The sequence below is a fragment of the Alternaria triticimaculans genome (assembly GCF_023758025.1).
Source record: "Alternaria triticimaculans strain BMP 0046 chromosome Unknown scaffold_8, whole genome shotgun sequence".
NCBI lineage: Eukaryota > Fungi > Ascomycota > Dothideomycetes > Pleosporales > Pleosporaceae > Alternaria > Alternaria triticimaculans.
Window position 1 is genome coordinate 985,377 of NW_026055965.1, and position 13,207 is coordinate 998,583.

The 13,207-nt window shown below is 52.8% G+C and overlaps 5 protein-coding genes across 5 annotated transcripts; 1 reads left to right on the forward strand and 4 right to left on the reverse strand.

Annotated features, from left to right (window-relative positions):
• Positions 1-136: 136 nt before the first annotated feature.
• On the reverse strand, positions 137-2,370 carry J4E78_006253 (uncharacterized protein; the record flags this gene model as incomplete). Its single annotated transcript, XM_049366866.1, has 3 exons — positions 137-1,102; positions 1,166-1,500; positions 1,551-2,370. 3 exons carry the CDS (start codon positions 2,368-2,370, stop codon positions 137-139), a joined length of 2,121 nt encoding a protein of 706 aa, XP_049221572.1.
• A 211-nt stretch (positions 2,371-2,581) lies between these two features.
• On the reverse strand, positions 2,582-4,570 carry J4E78_006254 (uncharacterized protein; the record flags this gene model as incomplete). Its single annotated transcript, XM_049366867.1, has 2 exons — positions 2,582-4,217; positions 4,266-4,570. 2 exons carry the CDS (start codon positions 4,568-4,570, stop codon positions 2,582-2,584), a joined length of 1,941 nt encoding a protein of 646 aa, XP_049221573.1.
• A 704-nt stretch (positions 4,571-5,274) lies between these two features.
• Positions 5,275-5,824, reverse strand: J4E78_006255 (uncharacterized protein; the record flags this gene model as incomplete). Its single annotated transcript, XM_049366868.1, has 3 exons — positions 5,275-5,345; positions 5,393-5,750; positions 5,801-5,824. 3 exons carry the CDS (start codon positions 5,822-5,824, stop codon positions 5,275-5,277), a joined length of 453 nt encoding a protein of 150 aa, XP_049221574.1.
• Positions 5,825-6,050: 226 nt separating this feature from the next.
• J4E78_006256 (uncharacterized protein) lies at positions 6,051-7,015 on the reverse strand (the record flags this gene model as incomplete). The annotated part of the gene is made up of 4 exons (XM_049366869.1): positions 6,051-6,107; positions 6,654-6,758; positions 6,904-6,911; positions 6,964-7,015. The coding sequence occupies 4 exons, from the start codon at positions 7,013-7,015 to the stop codon at positions 6,051-6,053; spliced, it is 222 nt and encodes a 73-aa protein (XP_049221575.1).
• An 826-nt stretch (positions 7,016-7,841) lies between these two features.
• On the forward strand, positions 7,842-8,603 carry J4E78_006257 (uncharacterized protein; the record flags this gene model as incomplete). The annotated part of the gene is made up of 1 exon (XM_049366870.1): positions 7,842-8,603. One exon carries the CDS (start codon positions 7,842-7,844, stop codon positions 8,601-8,603), a length of 762 nt encoding a protein of 253 aa, XP_049221576.1.
• Between the last annotated feature and the right edge of the window lie 4,604 nt (positions 8,604-13,207).

Below are 13,207 nucleotides of genomic sequence, written 5' to 3' on the forward strand. Positions count from 1 at the left end.
CATCGTCAGGCACATCTACCCATCAAGCCTCGACCTGAACGGTCATTTCAAGCTGTGAACACAATTAGCTACATCGCGCTTGAAGGTTGAGTGAAACGTACACGTTTTGGACGACAGACAAGCGTCTTTTCGTTCCTCAGCTAGCATGTTCATCCAGATCCGCAAGGGCTCGAGCAGTCCTTCTGCTCTCTTCAGCATCCCTCTCCATTCGCGCGTTTGTAACCGCATAGTAAGAGGTAGTATCGTACTTGTTAGCCCGACGAATAGCATCTATGTGGCTCATTTGGGACGAAAAAGGATCATAGTTATGATAGTCCCCGTCCCTGGGGGGGTCGGGGTCAACTGAAGGGAGGACGGGTGCGGTCTTCTTCTTTTTTGGTTTCTTCTTTTTCTTCTTGGGTGCTACAGTCGGGGTGGCGTCGAGCTGGGGTAATTCATCAGGAGAGACGGTTCGCGAGGAGTCCGGGTGGGTAGGGGCAGGAGGGGTAAAAGCAGACGGTAACACTCGCTCTTCTCCGACTAGTGTGGAAGCGGAAGAGCGGCGAGAGTGACCTGGAACGTGAGTTTGTTGATTGGAAGTGAGGTTATGGGGATCATTTACTTCTTGGGCGGGCATCTTCTGGGAGGAGCCTTGTGTTTTTGGGGTAATTGAAGGGACAGATGGTGGAGTTGATGGGGTCGGTTCAGCAGCTGGGGTTACCCCAGAGTCTCCCGAAGATCCCTGGTTGGCTGGCGCCGCGAGGTAGGCCTCCATCTTCTCCGCCTGGTGAGTTACTGAAGAGACATCCTTGGAATCGTTGATATTACCATTGAGTTTACCATTCTCCGATTCGGCAACAGCCTTGTCTTCGCCATCGGCAGAGCTGGTACCAGCTGGCTGCATCTTTGCCTTGCCTTTGGACTTCTTGTTTCCTGTGGTGCTATCACCGCCAGTCTTTGAGTTGGCCGCTTCTGGTTGAGCAACTGTATCTGTAGCTCCAGGTGAGTTCACAGAGTCTCCTAGAGATCCAGTCTCACGCTGAGCGGAGGGACCGTCGTTGGGCTTTTGCGAGGATATGGCCTTATCAGCCTTCGCCTTAGCGACCCGATCAGCGTCTTCTTTCTGTAGAGGTGAAAAGCCAAAGTCAGTATATGTTTCATGTTCTTTCGTACATGCAAGACTCACCCTCTGCTGCTTCTTTCTGGCCTCCTTTTCTCGTTTGGCCTGAGACTTGTTGCTCTTCGCGAACGGGTGGAGCGACTGCATCTGCTGAGCACCAGCTTTCTTAGTTGCAGTGACGGGTGAGGTCTCTGCAGCTGTTGACATTTCTTCGTTTCCTTGAGCAGTAGCGGTTGTTGTAGGATCTTGTGTACTCTCCGACGCTGGAAGCTGAGGCGCGGTATCTTCTTTTGGCGGCGCAGCTACAGGTGAATCAGACTGAGTAATATTGCGCGGGGTGATCAGTGTTGGGGATTTATTCAGGCTGGTCTCGGTAGGTATAGACGGCGACTTTGTGGTTTCTATTTACTGTCAGACGTTTTATATGAGAATTGGGTTGGGGTCGCAGTACCATGGTTCGTGGTCATGGCCTTGTCCTGGAGCTCTGGTTGCGGCTGCGCTTGCACAGACTCAGGCTGAATTTCTGGCGCAGAATGGAAGCTAGTGTCGTTCTTGGCCTCATCGTCTGAGACGTCGTTTTCTGCTAGATGCGCAGGCAATTCTATCGGAGCTGTACTCGAAGGCCCACCACCTGTGTTCTCACTATCCTTAGCGATGGAAGTAGCGTCAGATCTAGTCTCTAGATTCTTAGCAAGGGCGCCCGCGAAGTTGAGAGGGACGTCGGTGTCACGCTCTTTCTGTGTTGTCTTGGCGTCTTGTCCTACCTCTAGCGTCTCCGGATCCTTGGGTGGCAGTACGGTAGAGGCGTCGGCTACATTTTCCGGCTGGTCTAGCGCTGGTGTTGATTCGAAGGGGGAGAATTTGTGTTCTTCAGCCGAAGAAGTAGGCCCATCGACAGTCGCTGGCTTCGTAGGTTCAGTGATGATTTTGGTAGACTCTGTGCCGGTCTCTTCCTCTTTTGTGACAGCTGGGCCGTCAGAGTTCAGCTTCCCAGCAGCTTTCGTCTTCTCATCGGCTGCATCGATGTTCTTGACTGTTGATTCGCGCCTACCTTTGCCCTTGTTCTTCTTTGTAGGAGATTTCTGCTGATGTTTGGGCATCTCGAGCTTGACGTCTCCTGTCTCTGGATAGCTAGGAACGTCCGACTGCGGGGATGGCTTCTTCAACAGGCCGCTTCTAGCATCCTGGGGAGAGTACGATGCCTTGGCGCTCTCTGTAGGTGCATTTGACTCTACATCAGTGACAGGCTTATCGTCTTTCTGAATCGACATGCGTGAAACATCACGCCCAGTATGTGACTGATCGAAATAGCTTGAACTCGATGGTATATCCCTCTGGTAGAATCGCCTTGGTACCGTCACAACGGGGCGGACTCCACGTACGTGAGGATTAAACTTATTAATACCCAAGGCTACGCTGGCGTCTGCAGTTGATACGAATCTAGATGTGTCAGCGGATCCACAGAGACAACAGCGAGTTGACTTACGTAGCAAAGGCATGAATAGAACTTGCGCCGATCTTGTTGCCCCTCAAGGAGACCGCGATAGGGCTAATGCCGATCGTCTGCTTGAACATCTGTGCAATTTCAGACTCGCCGGTATCGGGTAACAAATCTCCGATCCAAAGCTCGGTGACGGTCTGGTTCTTGGGTCCAATCCATGTATGACCGCAACCAGAGACGGAGTCGCCAGTGATAGCCGGGTCGTCTTCCGATGGGCGACGGCGATTGTTGTAGTCGGCATATCGAGGTCCGCTGGATGGAACGTTGCCGTTGTAATCAGCGTTGGACCTGTTATATGACTCCCGCCCGCCTGGGTTGGATACTTTGCGGCCACGACCAGACTGAGCGGCGAAGCCGCTGTTACCACCCTTCCGGCCTGTGTTGTTATGACCTGGGGTACCGTTGAACTTAGGGTTGTTGCCACCGTAAGGATCGTAGAGCTCTTGGGGGTTGCGCGGTGGATTGGAACGACGGGGCACCGGCGCACGAGGATCCTGGTGTTGAAGCATCATGTTGTTAGTCATGTCGCCCATCGAGACGTGCTGGCTGTGTGGCTGCTGCGTGAATATAGGGTTTATTGGCTGAGCTTGCATCATGTTCTGCTGGTAGTTGAGTTGTGCTCGAGACATCAGGCCAGGGTCGGGGTGCTGGAGAGCAAAGCCATGATGGACCACCTGAACATACGGAACTACACCCGACATCATTGGTTGAGCGATATGTTGGCCCGGTGCCATTTGCGGAGGTAGGAAGTGAGGCGACTGCATGGCAGGCATAGCGCCAGAAGGCTGTCGTGGGTATGGACCATATGCAGTGCGGTTGTTGTTCTCGACCCAGCCGTGTTGCTGAACGTAGGATCCGGAGTTCATGTTACGATTGGATTTTGGAATGTTCAAGGATAGCGCATGCATGTTGGGCGACGGCCTCGAGGGCCCCGCCGGAACACTCATATCGCCGCTCCTCAACGGAGCAGAATGACCCCCACGCTGAACAAGACCCTGCGATGGGATGCGTGGAGGAGCATAGCGCACGTTGGGCTGATCTGGTACTCCGGAAGACTCATTCGCGACATGGTCTGGCTTATCGACGGCGGACGAAGGTTCTGCCGGTGTGGTCAGTTTGCTGGGTCGAGATCGTGTGATCTTGCGGTTTTTCTTACTGCCTTTCTTGTCTGTAGACATCTCGACAATGATGGACGAAGGCTGGGTTGCTTCATTGGTGGACTGTTGACCCCAAGTGCGTGCTTGTGGCGTCAGGCTCTCGCGCAGTGTCTCATTACTCGCCTTGTTCATCTCGATCCATGTAGTAATCAGAATATGAGCGACGTGCCAGAGGAACACACGAGGGAACCCGAGAGGCTCGCCGAACACGAAGATCTGGTCGACGATGGCAAGCGGATCGTTCATGTCGTAGACGTTGCCCATCTGAAGCCCGATAAAGTCGACTCGATCTGGATGCGCGAGCGCCCAATCCTTAGCGAATCGGTCCGCCGCGTAGTAGGTGTTTCGGGATATGAAGGTCAACATCTCTTCGCAGAATTTCCTGCCCTCGATGTGGACATCTTCGGCATCCCATAGGTCTTCCACGGTCCACCCCTGTGAGGGTAGAATGCAGAGACACCTATTTGAGTCAGCGTGGGCTTCGAGCTGGACGCGAAAGGTTACTCACTGATTCTTGTACTTTACCTGCCAATGGGTCGCTGCTTGCACCACAGCCGCAGGACCTTGGACGCTACGTGCGATGACGGGCGCACGAATTGGACCTAGTGAGCGGGGAGCGCGGGTACCAAGTTCGGTAGAAAAGAAGGCCTGGCCGGCTCCCGGGCTGAACTTGGGGTCTCTAGTTGCATGGTTGACTGGGTCGACGACAGTGTTGTTCATATCGGTGGGGGACGCAGGCTGCTCGCCTGCAGTTGTTGCGGTTTGCGTGTCTGCAGCGGGTGGAGTTCCCGGCGGTTGGGCGGTGTCAGACATAGCTGAACTCACTACTCGCTTGACGAGGAAGGTGCAAGTGAGTAGGCGTGGGACAACTGGAGGTGGTGTTTGCAGCAGGGGAAGGTCTTGAGCGGCGCCGAATGCCGTTGGAAACTAGCAACTGCGATGGAGAACGCGAGTTTGAGAATACTTGAGAGATTTGTGGCAAGCGCGAGGGTGCACGATAAACAAGAGTTCGTCGCTGCTTGAGGTGGAAGGAGCAACAAGTCTTGGCGCCGCCAGAAAGAGGAGGTGAGCGTGAGTAACCAACGCTCGAAATCTCCGCGCGCCGCTCTTCCGCTCATGCTATTGGCCCAACTATATAGCTTTGGCGTGACTTGTAAAGATGCTGAGTGACTGGAAAAGAACAGAAACAGAAAGACGTAGTCACAGAGAATTTCGACATGGTGAAGCAAAAGGACGCGACGAACAGTAAGAGAATACGACACTTACACCTTACGAAGTGTTGGAAGAAGCTTTTCTTGGGATTTCTTTTGCATGTGCATTGATTTGCATCAGTGTCTTACCGGCGGCGCAGCTACCGGCCGCCTGGCAATGGGTCTCTTCCCGAGCTACTGAGCGGTGAAGCCTTGAGACATACCGGGTCCAGCAATCTCGAAGGCCAATAGTTACTTCCAGTATGTAGTATCCGGAATCACAGGCTGAGTGGAGTGGGTATAGTACAGATCGCATCTCTCCACGCTCTACACCTTCTCCGTCTCCTTCGGTACCGACCGTATCAGCTTCATGATCTCGCTCTCATTCTCTCCAGCGACTGTCAGGGTTAGCACGAGTAGCCTCTCTTCTCCTTTGCGGACATACCAGCTTTTCCCTGATTCCAGTCCACGACAAGCGGTCTCTGGAACGCGCCTCCGTCCGCCTTCAACCTCCTCATGGCATCAGTCTCGTTTTCCGCTCCGCTGATAACCTTGCCTGCCGCGCCTGATCCGCCCAAGTAGTCCAATATGTTCTTGAGCTGGTCGGTTGTGGGTGGGGCTTCTGTGACATCAAGCTCGAACTCTGTGCGCTCGGCCTTGTCCTGAGCTTTGTGGGAGCTGGCTTGGTCTTCAGTCGCATGCGCAACGGATTGTGCGTTGGCTTGTTTGAGGAGGGTGAGGACGCGAGTGGAAGCTTGGTTCGAAGGCGCGTGGAAGAGTGTCACGACGTTCTTTGCGCCGTGCTGGATGGTATTAGCAGGTGATGCTGAGAGCCAATTCTAGAATGGCTTACCTCTCCGAAGAATCGCTTGAACATGTTTGCTGTTGTTGTTGCTGTTGTTGTTGCTGTTGTTGTTGCTGTTGTACTGTTGATGCTCTGCAAATGGAGGTGTTGGTGCTCTGACAGCTCAAGTGGAGTGAGGTTCGGGTGTGACGTAGATCGCCGCTTGGACCTGCCGTTCCCACCGCAGTATAATCTTAAGAGATCTACGATGCAGCCCTGGAGCACTCGAGGATTGGACTAAAGACAGATAATGCAGAGCTCAGAAAGCTCTTAGCTTATAGATCTGGATGAAGGCAAGCCTACCGAGGGTGCTTCGCTGTTGATGACAGATTTCTTACAAGCTGGACGGGCTTGTCCGCTTTTGAATGCGACCAAGATGCTATGACGGTGCCAATTCGAAGACGTGAAATAATGTCATCACATTGAGGATTGAAACGCGATTGGATGGATGGACACAGCATCGGGTCGAGTGAAGCATGGAGGGTCAGCCAACGCGACAAGAATCAACACACGGCACACAATCCAAGAAGACCAGAGTTGGGAACACAAGCAGCTAGAATTCGTGATGCAGCTGTGCAAAAAGCAGAATGTACATGTACGCCATGAATATGCCCCCATCATCCCAAAGTGTGGGATCATGCTGCTGCTGAGGAACGTGCCGTGGCGACGTCCGTGATTCCCACTTCCCTCTGATCCAGAGTCATAGCCATCCTGGAGAAACCGAATTCATGACCGTATTCTCTAGCTCATAGTGCTCGTTTCGTTCGCCCTTCCTCTAGTGTTTGGCTTATGAGGTTGGGTTAGGGTTCATCTGGGACGTGTCAGTTCTTGCCCATCATACAAATGCGCGATGTCTACTGACCTTGCGCTTGCCACCGGTCATGGTGACGTTCACGAAACGGCGGGTGTATGTGAGCCTCTTCTTGGCGCGGCCCTTGGGGGTCTTCTTCTTCTCCTGGGGCTCAACCTGTGTAGCGTGTCAGTCGGCCGTCCACATCCACATAGCATCCATAATCAATCCGTCCTTCTCCTCAGGCGTCGCGTGATCGTGGTCGTGATTCGACGTGTCGCTATCGGCTGGAGGCGTGGGTGTATCGATGGGTGAAGCTTACCTTGGGGGCTATGCATTGTTAGCAGACATTCGCAATCGTTCCACATGAGCCAGGACTTACTTTGAGACTTGACCTTTCCGGCACGAGCGAGGGATCCGTGAACCTTTCCCATATTGGCGGTTGTTGATGGGTGTGATGAGTCGTTCGAAGTTGTCTGTGTGGTGGCAAAGTCCGATTAGCGGTGTACCTCTGGGGATTCGGGTGTTGGGTGCGAGTTGAAAGTCTTGGTTTCGCAAGGCTTCGCGTTTGATGCAGGTGCAGTCGTAGGAGCGGGCGGAATACGTACAGGTTGCGGTCGTTGGGTGTTCGATGACTGGGCGGCGACGAGAGGGTCAAAATGACTCCAGGGCTGTGGACGGCGGCTCACCGGATTAGCCGAGATCACGTGCAGCGCTAGTGCATCGAAGTGTGAGCATCGAGCTCAGCGGAACGGCCACTATGCATTCACTATAGACACTTCCCACAAGCAATGAATAAGCAGAGCGCATCTAGATAGCTGTGCCGATGCAGAAATTACCATTTATCAGGCCGCTGCGTCTAGATGTTCGGAACGGAGATCTCGCCTCCACAACTACCAGAGATGATCAGATAAGATAATGCGACCCATCAACAAGTACAACGGACAACAGATTAGACACGCCGACTTTCTCAATGACCCTCAAGCCACTATCAAGCAGCGCGGTCATGCTGTGTTTAGATGCTTATGGATGAGCCATCTCTGTGCCCGACACGGTCATGCCTTCCACAATAGACTTTACCTTTACCCTAGTCGGAGATCCCCGCCGCGGTTGGGTGTCGCATGATGCGTCCCGTAGCTTCGCTCGGACGCGTCGCTGTTTGCCATCAGCCACCACCTTTACTGACGCTTCACTGTAGCAATCTAGCTCTCGAAACACCCTGTTACATCTCTGCATCACTCGGATACAAGCAGTAGCAATATGCGTCTCCAAGCTGCCCTCGTAGGCCTTATCTCCGTTACCACAGCGTCCAACCTGCCATCACCACAGCACTTCTTCGCGAACCCGTCCTCCACCGATGGATCCGGCTTCAAGATCCCAACGGTCCACGAGTCCGCCGTCCAAGCTCGCAGGATCATGCGCCTAGAAAATATCGGCACCTTATCTACCGTCTTCCCAGACTCTCACACCACCGAGCAACGACCCTCGGATGTCGGCGGCGCGCCCATAGGCTTGATGGACTACTTCGGCGACTGCGAGTCCGACTCAGGCCACCCGACCATCCTCGCCATCACCATCGCGACCTCCTTCAAGAACGTAGATGCCGGCTCCAACATCACCCTGAGCATGCGATGGCATCCCCAGGACAACAAGTGGCGTAGTCCCGCATCTCTCCCTCGCTTCTCACTCGTCGGACGACTCGAGGACATCGATATGGATGCTGTCAAGAAGCTGGGTGTGACGGCTTGCTATGTCAAGAAGCATCCGGATGCTGCATGGTGGCTGCCAGGCAGTGGCATTCACGAGAGCAAGTGGGTGCGTCTCGTTGTCGAGGAGGTATACTGGATTGGAGGCTTCGGAGACCGTGCATACATCGGATGGATTCCCAAGGATGAATGGTACAGCGTTACTCAAGAGGAGATTGATGGCGTTCAGCTGCCTGGAGAGAAGCAGAGTGCCTGGAACACCCTCGGAAGCTGGTTCGGGATGGGCCAGCAAGAGGATGGAGTGCTTGAGCTCTAGATTGGTTCATGAGAAACGAGGGTTGATGCTGCTTGACACCTTCGCATGTGGATCGTGTAGGGTGATTTAGCTGGACTTCGAAATACATCTGTGGGGTGCAGACCATGACTTCTGGTGCTCTTCTATATGATGTCAATTCAGGAATATCACGACAGGTATTCATGCATTGCTTTTAGCTGACTAGCTACGTGTATGTGCAGCAAGACCATATCAAGATACGAACCCGGATCTCCTTTAGATGACTGTTCGAATCATCCGATATTCGAAGCTTTGTATAGCTTTCGCGTGAATGAGATTCCCGAAACTAGCAAAGTATCCTTCTTTCGATGCACACACATATGCGCATTGTTCGGCACGTCTGCAGTATCTCTGCGGCGTCGGTAAGAGGTTGATGCGTGATGCCGCCTAGTGGTGGAGCCTCGAGATCCCACCAAGCTTAGTCTCCGCAGCGCAACGCTCCTTCCTCCATACAATGCACACGCTATGATGACGAATGAAGTATCCCACCTCTAGTGGAGGCCACTTTCTATTATTTCTAGCTTTGTTCCAGTCCATGTGACTCGTCCTGAAATTATCGTGAGTGAGGTCGTGACGGCCAACCGCCTCGCGATGGTGGAACAGCTCCTGCAGCTTTCAGCCCCCACGCTTGTTAGCCTAGCCTCGTCACCTCTCAGCCGCTCTTACTATGTTGCGCTACGAATTTCCTTGGGCAAATCCTGCATCACTGGCAATACTCACGGTCGCTCCAACAACTGGATTCGCACATAACGCACCATCATCAGCCAAAGACTTTGCACGGGACCTAACGGCAACATGCGCCTACTCCGTGCGATTGATATGACATTCCACCAGTTCGAGGGCTCTTCAATACCACCTTATGCCATACTATCGCATCGTTGGGAGGGTGAAGAGGTCACCTATCAAGAGATGAGCGATTGGGCGGCTGCCACAGGAACAAGGTTTCGATTTGCCAATGAGCAGGAGGTCAAGATCCGGATGGCCGCCACAGAAAGAAAGTGTGGGTTTCAAAAGATACAGAAATGTTGCGAACAGGCATTGGAAGACATGATAGAGTACGTGTGGGTGGACACATGCTGTATCGACAAATCCTCGAGCGCGGAACTGTCCGAGGCCAATAACTCAATGTATGCTTGGTATCAACAGTCTGTAGTTTGTTACGCCTACTTAGCCGACGTACATACCTGGCCTACATACAAAACAGAAGACGCCGATGGGGCATGGGCCGGAACAGTTGATGTCTGCGACTACCTGGCTGGCAATGGAGGTGCACTAAGGAGTCCCTGGAAGACCCCAGGGGAAGATGTTGCTATGCAGCGATTAGAGCCCATCGCACGTGTCATGAGCAGTAACTGGTGGACACGAGGATGGACGCTACAAGAGCTGATAGCCCCATCTGAAATCGTTTTCTATGCCAATAATTCTGCCGGTTGGAGTAAGATTGGCGACAGACATACTTTGCTTGATTTAGTAGCGAAAAGAACAGGCATAGAACATCGCATACTACTCGGTGGGGACGTCATGCAGTGTAGCGTCGCACAGCGCATGTCTTGGGCTTCTGAACGGGAGACAACCAGGATAGAGGACTTGGCGTACTGCCTGCTAGGAATTTTCGGTGTCAACATGCCGCTGCTATATGGAGAAGGTAGCAAGGCGTTTCTCCGCCTCCAGGTAGGATGACCATACCTTTGGCTGTTCATTGTCTTCCGCTCACTTCCCACAGGAAGAGATCATGAAACATTCCGATGACCAAACTCTCTTTGCGTGGGGATTGGGCTTCGAGAATACCGGGGACGATCTCTGTGGGCCTTTAGCTACACACCCGTGCAAGTTTCGAGGGGCCAGCAATTTGATGCCTATTTTTGACGACGATCTCCAGAGTCCATACTCAATGACGAACAAAGGCTTAAGGATCGAGCTTCCGATAGTTCATCAGGATGAAGGCCCCGATGCATTAGCTATTTTGCATTGCGGAACCTACAACACACGGTGTCTTCTACCTGTTTCACGCCTTGGACCACCAGGAACGAATCGTTATGCCCGCAAGACTAGCTCCACTGAACCCTTGATGACTATAGAAGGCGAGGACCGCACACCCACAATTATCTTCATGATTCAAGAGCCTAGCACCAGAGTAGGAAAGCGACGTCCTCTCCGGGTAGTCATCAGTGAAGGTATTCGGGGGTTATTCGATGGAGTCTACTGTAGTGACTGCTGCGGTTTAACACCCCTGCATTCCGGGGAAGGCGTACCAAGTGAGGCCATTGCATCAACGTACCAATTTCCTGTCAGTTGTCGGCGCGGTGCGGTGCTACTGACCAACGACTACTACTCCAATCTACTACTAGCGTTCAACATCGAGCTGCAGCATGTCGGGCGATACGCGTGCAAAGTCATCTATGCAGGAGACGACAAAGATAACCTTACAGTAGAGGAAGAGAGAATCCATAACATGGCGTACACGGTGCGAGATACCTATTCACAGCAACAAGTCTTATGCTCCCTCAATAAGGTCGGACCATGGAAAGTCAGGACCGGAAAATGGATAGAAAAGGCGGTGGCTAGCGAGATCAAAAAAGAGCCCAGCTGGAGTCTAAACCACAGCGGCTCCGGTCCACCAAACAATCGTACTAGCTTCGTTGACTTACCACTAAGCCGTAGGATCTTGGCGAAGTTTGCGCCATACGATGAACTCGATAGCAGGGACGATGGTAATCTGGTGCTTCACCTCGATCTCTTGGATCAATCGGAAGGCCCACAGGAGCTATATGAGCTGGAGTAAAGATTACATCATGGGAAAGACATTGCAAGCGGGATAATGAGGATGTTGAAATCGGCACTGGAGGCAGAACGGTGGGCTGCATATATAGTTCAATGCAGTGAGTGATGAGAGATGTCTGGCTTTTTCTTACCAAGTTATTGCATACACGGACAAGGTGAATGGCTTGAACATAGCCTACAAACAACTGTGTCCTACCCATGCAGGTACTGCCACATCTTTCACTGCGCCTTAGTCACTTGATACACATGCATCTTCCCGGATGTAGCCGCAAAAGGCATTGCATATACTGGAACGAAGTCATGGTATATTCACTAAAACTTATGCGCAACGACCGTTGCCGAGAAAACGGCGTTCTGAATACTTCTCCAAGAGGGGTTGGATGACTACGTAATTGCAATATATGGTAGATCGAAGAAACTGATACGACAGTGTTCCGACGCATCATCAGACCATACGAGTCGAAGGACTGCGTGATACTCACATTGATCGATGACCGAAGACTCGCTTCGGAATCAGATACTGAAGATGGCTCTTTTCGTCTAGTGCACTACAGAGAGCTATCTGCACCATCTTCAATACGCTGGTCGCTTGAGACAGATCTTCTACCTTGTCCACGCTATACATGATTCTGCTGCTAGATAGCGCCCACACCGCCTTCTTCCTGCACCACCCCCTGCACTACAACGTTTCTGACCCGAGCACCGCTCCAAAGCTATCGGCTCTTTCCCCAGACACAAACCACATAACGCCCCATCGCATCAAGCTTGCGTCAACACCACGTGTCTCTTGCGCCGTGCTTGCGTGTACAGCTCGATAGATCGTACGTTCCTAACATACGGCCAAATAGGACACATATCGAGACGTGCTCAGATCTTCTCCAGTCCGCTCGGCTTCACAACAACGCATTCGCCCCTTCGCGGCGTATTAGTAATGACGATCGGCTACAAGTCAGCGCAGTCAGGTCACTCGACCTCAACGCCGCTCAGATCTGTGCTCTTTGCGGCTCTTCGGTCGGCAAGTTCAGCCGGTATACTTACGGGGCAGCTTCGTAGGGACTCTGTGGGCCCCATCGGCAAGGTCAACCGATACACTTGCAGAACAGCTTCGCACCCTTTCGGCTTCAGCCGGTACACAAACAGAGTAGCTTCGCGGGATCTCTTCGCGACTCTTCGGCATATTGAACCGATAGACTTCCTTCGCAAGAACTTTTCGCAACACTTCGGCAAGGTCAAGCGATACCCCTTACGGGGCAGCTTCGCAGGAACTTCCTCGCGATCCACATGTTGCGCTGCGTACTTTGTGTAACCTGGAGTAACCTAGTCGATGGATTCACGAGGCCACCCGCTCCATCTCTTTCTCGGCGAGCGCACGCATTTGGCTATAGCTGACAGCCTCACAACCGCACACCGCATGGTCGTCGCATCGCGTAGGCAACAAGTGCGTTGGCGCTGGCGCGAAGGAGTCGTGCGCGCAAGGATGACGACAGAAGAATGACAAAGGAGAGGACAGCCCTACATCGACGATGGAGATCGTGTTGTCTCGATGAACTACTCACCATTACCATTGCAAGCTTACCAGGCATCCTCCATGTAGACAACAGCTTCATTGTCGCCCGAACAACCGCATGATTCATCTGCGCCCCTTGGGCAGCGTCTGTACCTGAGCGTGCGCGCAACCAGGTCAACCCCAGCTTTTCCAGAATCCTCGGTCGTTGCTCATCCACGTTGTGTGCCTGATGGTGGCAAGGAGGTTCCCAGCAGCGACGATATCACGTGGCCCGGCCGTTCCTGCCTGAAAAGGACCT